We start from the raw sequence: 7655 nt of genomic DNA on the forward strand, positions 1-7655 counted from the left end.
ATAGGATGTGAAATCTGATCTGCCAGTACATGTTCTGTAGCATTACCCGAGCTTTGTTGAACATGATCTTGACCTTCACCTTCGGCCAGCAGATCAGTTTGCATTGGCTGGAGACTTCCACATGCTGAAGAACAGTGATAGCGGGCGACTCCAAACTCAGTCCATGCGAATCATCAGAAGTGACAGGGAACAGCTCAAAGTGCAGACCATCAGAATTCAGTGAACCACTTCGCAATCACCAAATGTCACAACCAAGTTCCTGTTCAATCCAAAATCAGGCTGCCAAACAGTCCCCTGCATCTGCACTTCACGGTCAGGATAGCTGCCTGAATATACTGAGCAAACTGCAAATATGAAATCACTGAGATAATCAGACCTGTGCTCGGAACCTGAAACAAATGAAGCATGGACAGGGACAAAGAACTTCTGCTCTAGACCACCAGCACTCACCAAGACTAGCACAATAGAGGAGTCTTAACCATTCAACAAGTTTTCTGCGGCTAATTCGACTTGAACATGCTCATTCCATGCATCCGGCATCGTCACTTTCATTGTCACTATCATCAACCACAAGCAAGCTTCTCTGAATCGGGGCTCCAGGGCTAGCTGACGATTCGTCTCCTCCTGTGCTGCCACCTGCCGGATACAGAACTAACCCTAGAGCCTCGACCTGCTTTTCAGAGGAACGAAAGAACCCAGATTTGAATCAAGCCAAGCATTAGCCGCTCTGTCCACTGAATGTTCAACATCACCAGGAAACAGTGTAAAATGGCAGATAAAATCTGTCCACACCCGGTTTGCACATGACATATAAAATGTCCAACATGATTTGAAGCCACCGAAAAACGAAAACGACGATCACTCAACTTTAGACACAAAAACCAACATGATCGCCACCCAGACAACATTGAACGGCCAAAGCCACAGATTCCTCCAAGAGCGGGAAAGAAGCATAGGAGAAAGAGGCCACCAAGAAAACTTCTTTGGCCGAGAAAGAAGGGGAGAAATGGCATGGAATGCCATAAGCCTGCTCTCAAGCAACAACTCCGAAGAACTGCAGCGTCGACGCACCTGATCGGCGAGCGCAAGGACAAGGGAGAAATCCCAATGGACATGGAGATCATGGCCGCCGGCGGTGTGGGGTGGAAGATATGAGGAGAGTCATTAGATCTCACGATCAATTTCCAATAATACTCAAAAATTGTCTTTTAGGGATATTATTGTGAGACTGACTGTAGTTTTCTTTTATGATGAAACGAGTCTACTCTTCTGGAGATTGAACTTTCCATTAGGTCCAATGTTGGTTCTAAAAGTTTAAAATATTATTTGAAATAAGCCATGTGTGGATTCTTGCCTCGATGAATGATTGGTCATAGACGAATACATACCACAGAAATTCCACGTTCATTGCATACTGTCTGAGCAGACAACGGACACACTTCCTACCTCAAGCACGAAAACAAGTATCAAAAGACTCATCTGCCACATGGATGCTATGTTTCCAACGGTACAACACCATAGCAGACTTTCGGGCCAGCAGCGCATGGCCGTGCGGGTATACGATTTACGATTTACCACATCACAAAGCAGACACAACACACAACCATTGCATCAGCAGAACAACATACTCCGAAGACCCTGACATAACGACAGGCCCAACAACTGCAAGCAGAAACGGTAGTTCCCGCCGTAAATATTATTTGCACTCTTGTTTGGCAAATAGTTGTCCTCAAAACACGAGCAAGACTTTTAATCACTAGCTACATATAATTCACAGGATATATATAATTAAGGTTGCAATCTAACAACTAAAAAACAAGAGCAGAGCTGCTAAGTTCGATCTTGTTTGAGAAATTTTATCTACTTCAGTTTCCTGTATTGGACATATATATATATTATCGGCTGAATAAACATCCTTCATCGACCATTGTTACATGGTCCAGAACAAATTGATTAGTTTGTGTGATGTCTGAAAGAACCGCTGTTAGCCATCTTCACTCACCCTTCTGCTTCTTTACTCTCCTCTTGGGACCCGAAGCAGTCGTGCACCTGCCCACAAACTTGAGGACCTCGTCGATGAGCACCACAGGGAGTGCAACAAGCAGCACCAGCAGCCACTCGTTCAGGCTTAGCGGCACAATGCCAAACACCTGTGCGAGGAACGGCACGTAGAGGATGAGGAAGTGTAGGCCGAACGAGACCGACATGGCCAGGAGCAGCCACGGGTTGACCCATGGAGGCATCCTGAGCAGGCTGGTGTCTTCAGAGAGCGCGTTGAGTGAGTTGAACATCTCGATTGCCACCAGCACCGACAGAGAGAGTGTTGTTGCCTTCACTTTGCCGGCCTGGAAGTACTCGCAAGGGTTGTCGAAGGTGAAAGTTCTAGTTCCAGCAGTGAAGGGTGCAACTGTGAAGTTGTCCCAAGTTGAGCACTGGCCCCAGTTTGAGAGCTGTGAGTAACTGACAAGGGAGTGACCATCTCCAGTGAGGTCAATACCCATGAAAGATCCATGGGTGTACCAGATGACAAAGATGCCGACAGTGGCTATCCCAACATAAAGGCCAATGACCTGCAAGTAAAATATGACACAGCAGAAAAAATAATTAATCACAGAAAGGAAGGCAAGATCTTTAAAAGAAATCGAACACAAAAGTAGCCACTAATTGATAACCAGAAAGATCTTTTACCAGGTAACGGAACAAAATCCAGGGAGTGATCAGTGAGTCATCGCTCCTTCTTGGTGGTTTCTTCATGATATCCTTGTCAGGAGGATTGAAACCTAAAGCAGTTGCAGGGGGGCCATCGGTGACAAGATTAACCCATAGAAGTTGAACAGGTATCAATCCCTCAGGAATACCCAAAGCAGAGGTAAGGAAAATCGACGCAACTTCACCAATGTTTGATGAAATCATGTATCTGCAGTAGTGAAGCATAGAAGTCAGAATCCTTGCAAGGAGGACAAAGTTTTCCAACAACTGGATGCAAATATCTAGATAAAGTATGTAAGCAGTTGCAATCAATCAATACTGACAGACTCCGAAATATCATCTTTACCAAAGTGATATAACAACTAAATCCATGCAAGCAACCACAAAACTGCAAGTCAGAAGTGGGAATAAAGGCTTTCAGTGCACAAACCTTATGAAAGCTTTCATGTTGTTGTAAATAGATCTTCCTTCACCAACTGCAGCAACTATGGTACTAAAGTTGTCATCAGCTAGTACCATGTCTGAAGCCTCCTTGGCAACCTGGGAAAATATAGGATTTTTCAGATACCACTCTCAAGTATAAGCTGAGCAAAAGCATAGGTTTGTACATATTACTCTTTTACTGCTCTAATTCAAATACTATTATTTTATTGGCTCAAAACAAGTACAACATACAATGGCAAAAGCTAGTGATTAATACAATTTATACGTCTTTGAAGTAGAAAGGCTGAAGAAAAATGACAAAACAGTTCCGGAATATAAGAAAAAAATATCCAGGAAACCAAAAGAAGTGATTTCAGAGCAGAAGACCTAGAAGGCTCTGAATTGCAAAGTGATAGTTTGCGAAGGGTGACTCTACTTTTGTTCTCTGCTCTGGATCATGAAAGTAGGTTTTTCAGAAACTGTTATATCTGACGGTTCATGGTTTTCTGTTGGTTCTGCAACCATGGAGTTACAGCCTAGTGTTTGTGATCAGACTAAGGTATGTTTTGTGAAACCTGCTGAACTTGTGATTTGCAATATTCCTCTGGCATGGGGTGGTATGGTGAGTACTATAGAAGTTTTTCATTTGATGTTATAGAAAACTGGGCCTTTCCCCTGAATGAAGGGAGATGAAAACAGAGGTCCAAAAACATCTAAGATGGTGTGCCTTAACATACCTCGGTGCCGGTAATACCCATCGCAATACCAATGTCTGCAAGTTTTAGAGCAGGGGCATCGTTTACTCCATCTCCAGTCATAGCAACAACTTCACCATCTTCTTTTAACAGTCTCACAATCTCTTGCTTGTGCCTAGGCTCTGCCCTAGAGAACAGAAGGCCACCTTTCCTTCGCAGCAGAGTTTTCTTATCCTCCAGTGCCATGAACTCCTTCCCTGTAAAGCTCTTCAGGCTGATGTCTTCATCAGGTGAAAATACACCAATTTCATGACATATTGCCTCAGCAGTTTCTTTGTTGTCTCCTGTAATCACCATAACACGGATACCCGCAGCTCTGCAGTCCTCAATAGCATCAAAGACTTCTTCCCTCGGAGGATCCTGAAATAGTTAAAATGTCCACAGTAAAAATATGTCAGCATCACATGCAAATAAAATACATAAAAGCATATAATCAACACTTCGTTTGACCAGGGAAAAGCAATTTGCAGATTCCATATTGTGCAGTTAAGTGTAGAACAACGCGCACAGAATATATGCATACTGAGGAGCACAGTCTTACCCTTAGGCCAGCTAGACCAACAAATATCAGGTCCGTCTCAATTGCCGCATAATTGGCTGGATCCAGCAAAAGCTTGTGTGCAGGATGGAATTCACCATCATATGTTGCGAATTCTCCAAGATCCTCCTTGTATGCAAAACCGAGGCAGCGCAGAGCTTTTGTTGACAATTCATGGAGACTTGCCAAAATAGCTTTTCTTGACTTGTCATCTAACGGCACAACTGAACCATCCTGCAGCTGAATGTGGGTACTCCTCTCCAGCAACGTCTCAACAGCTCCCTGCCATCAGGACACATCATCACGCACTTAGTGTCACTTCAGGGAGCACAAACAATGAAATAATACAGGATGTTCTTTTTTAATGTATCAGTGGGAAATTATGGTATAGCAAGAGATATGGCAAGCTCACCTTCACAAGTAAAGTGTTGCTTCCTGATTTGGACGCGACGATGATTCCCATTGATTTCCTCATACGGTCAAACTCGAGCGTGGCAATCCTTTTGGCAGCATTGCTCCAATATTGGCAGCAGGCTAGTAATGAGCAAACCAAATCTCAATGTACTCAGCATAGGATTTTGTGAGTCAATTGAGCAGCAGATATATTTATGAAACATACATCAAAACAGTAAAATATCTTAAAACTAAGCCATTGCTTACCTAGTGTCTCGGATGGATCCACGGACAAGCCGTTCTTGCCCTCAGGAAGTCCCATTTTCTCAACCAGGACCTGCAGGTAGAAACCAACAAAATCATCATCATGGGAGCTTAAAAACAAAATGTGTTTCAACATGAACCAATATTGTCTGAATTTGGAGGGACAGAACATGAACCAATATTGTCTGAATTTGGAGGGACAGAAACTGAATACAGTATCCAGTGATCTCTGTTTACAACATGATTGAAAAAACATGTTTTAAGTTGTGGATCCAAGAAGCACCATATTACTCTCGAACAAAAATACTGTAAAATAATCATCATCATTGGGAGCTTAAAAGCAGAATATGTTCCTCCAACATCAACCAATATTTTCTGAGTTTGGACTGGCAAACTGAATACACTATTTACAGCGTGATTGGAAAATATATTTTATAAGTTGTGGAACCAAGAAGAAGAAGCATATGCTCTAAAATAAAATATTACTCTTACAGTAACATTATTAAAAAACAAATAGTGGGAGGGAATATAGCATGAAAAAGAATTTTCTGACCTTTAGAGCCGCCTCAGTGGGCATCCCCGTGGAGACATACTGGTTGGCAGAGTGCGAGACGCTGGCATCATTGCACACGGCGGCAACCTTGGCGATCATCTCAAGGTTGGCATCCATTGCGCCTGCAGGCCAGTCGTAAATCTTGCCATCCCGGGGATCATACGTGGTGCCATCGACCTTGAAGCTCCTAACTGTCCCCGGCGCGCCACCAACCGCGACGAGCTTGGCCACAGACATCTGGTTGGTGGTGAGCGTGCCGGTCTTATCAGAGCAGATGACGGTGGTGCAGCCGAGCGTCTCGACGCTGGGCAGCTTCCGCACAAGCGCGTTCTTGGCGGCCATCTTCCTGGTGCCCAGCGCCAGGCACGTGGTGATCACCGCCGGCAGGCCCTCGGGGATGGCGGCCACGGCCAGCGCCACCGCGATCTCGAAGTAGTAGGTGCACTTCTCGAACGAGAAGCGGATGTTGGTGGGGAGGTACGAGTTTGGGCGCAGGTCGAAGGTGAGGAAGTACTTGGCGTTGATGAGCCAGACCAGCACGCAGATGAGGCCGATGATCTTGGTGAGCGCCTCGCCGAACTCGTTGAGCTTTTTCTTGAGCGGGGTGTCGTCGTCTTCTTGGGATGCGGAGTGGATCTGCGAGTGGATCTTGCCGATCTCGGTGGACATGGCTGTGTGGATGACCAGGCACACCGCGCCGCCGTTGGCGACTGTGGTGCCGGCGAAGACCATGCAGTCCTTGGCCTGGATGTCGGCGTCTGTGGCGTCTGAGGGGAGGGGGTGGGCGGTTTTGTTGACGGAGTTGGTCTCGCCGGTGAGGGACCCCTGCTCGACGCGGAGGGTCGAGGTGACGAGCCGCGCCACCCGCATGTCGGCGGGGATCTTGTCGCCCACCCGCACCTGCACGACGTCGCCGGGCACGAGGTCCCGGGCGGGGAGCGCGGGGACCCAGGCGCCGTCGCGGAGGACCGTGGCGTGGTCGGATTGGATCCGGCGGAGCGCGTCCAGGGCCTTGGACGCGTTGGTCTCCTGCCAGACGCCGACGGCCGCGTTGACGACCAGGATGAGGAAGATGACGAGCGGCTCGACGAAGGCGGAGAGGGTCAGGGCGCCGGCCGAGGAGGTGAGCGCCAGGAGGAAGGAGACCGCGGCCGCGGCCAGCAGGATGCGGACGAGCGTGTCGTTGAACTGGTCGAGGATGAGGTGGAGGACGGTTGGGCCTGGGTGCTCGTGGAGCTCGTTCGGGCCGTGCGTGCGCAGCCGCGCCGCCGCCTCGGCGGTGGAGAGGCCGCGGGAGACGTCAACGTTGAACCGCTTGGCGCACTGGTCCACCGTGCGCGCCCACGCCGGGAACGCGTCGTCGTCGTTCATCGCCGGCGGCACGTCGTGGCCGGCCTCGCCCATCGGTGCGGCTGTCTCTGCTGGAGCCGCCGCCGCCGCGATTGGTCGGAGCAATGCGATGGGATTGGGGTTGGATTGTGACGGGGTGGAGGCGGATCGATGTCTTATACGCGCGCGACGGACGGAAGAGGTGGCGTCGGGGCCGAGATCTCCTGCTTGGTGTTCGAGGCGGTTGTTAGCGTGATGAGTTGGGATTGCGCCACGCGACGGAACCAATCAGCGCTGCCCAAACTGGAACCCGAAAGCCGCGACACGTCGCGCCGTCCCGCCTCGGAATTCTTGACCGGACTGACTCCGGCAGCACCACGAACGACGGCGGCGGAAGGCCGCAGGACTCTGGTTCCACACTGACAGAGAACAAGGGAGTGGAGGAGGAAGGAGGTGGTTGGAAGAATTGGGATCCCAGACTAGTGATGGTGGTGGTGGTGGGCAGGTGGGAAGGGCATGCGCGGTGCTGCTTCGTATTCGGGCTCTGCTTATTACTTGTACCAGGCGCCGCTCCCAGGGAAGGTGGCACGAAGCTTCCCCCCAGTCTATCTAGCTTTGGCTTGGAGATGGGAGATGGTGATGGTGGAGGTACGTGCCTGGTGTGTGGTGCGGTGCGGCCACTCTCAACCGC

At 48.7% G+C, this 7655-nt stretch overlaps 1 protein-coding gene across 1 annotated transcript; it reads right to left on the reverse strand.

Annotated features, from left to right (window-relative positions):
- Window positions 1-1663: 1663 nt before the first annotated feature.
- On the reverse strand, window positions 1664-7039 carry LOC124708273 (calcium-transporting ATPase 4, endoplasmic reticulum-type-like). The gene is made up of 8 exons (XM_047239955.1): window positions 5636-7039; window positions 5086-5155; window positions 4838-4959; window positions 4429-4707; window positions 3870-4247; window positions 3140-3249; window positions 2689-2917; window positions 1664-2570 (listed from the first exon to the last, which is right to left on the reverse strand). The coding sequence occupies exons 1-8, from the start codon at window positions 7037-7039 to the stop codon at window positions 1995-1997; spliced, it is 3168 nt and encodes a 1055-aa protein (XP_047095911.1). The 3' UTR covers window positions 1664-1994.
- Window positions 7040-7655: the final 616 nt, after the last annotated feature.

The sequence above is a fragment of the Lolium rigidum genome, chromosome 4, assembly GCF_022539505.1.
Source record: "Lolium rigidum isolate FL_2022 chromosome 4, APGP_CSIRO_Lrig_0.1, whole genome shotgun sequence".
Lineage (NCBI taxonomy): Eukaryota > Viridiplantae > Streptophyta > Magnoliopsida > Poales > Poaceae > Lolium > Lolium rigidum.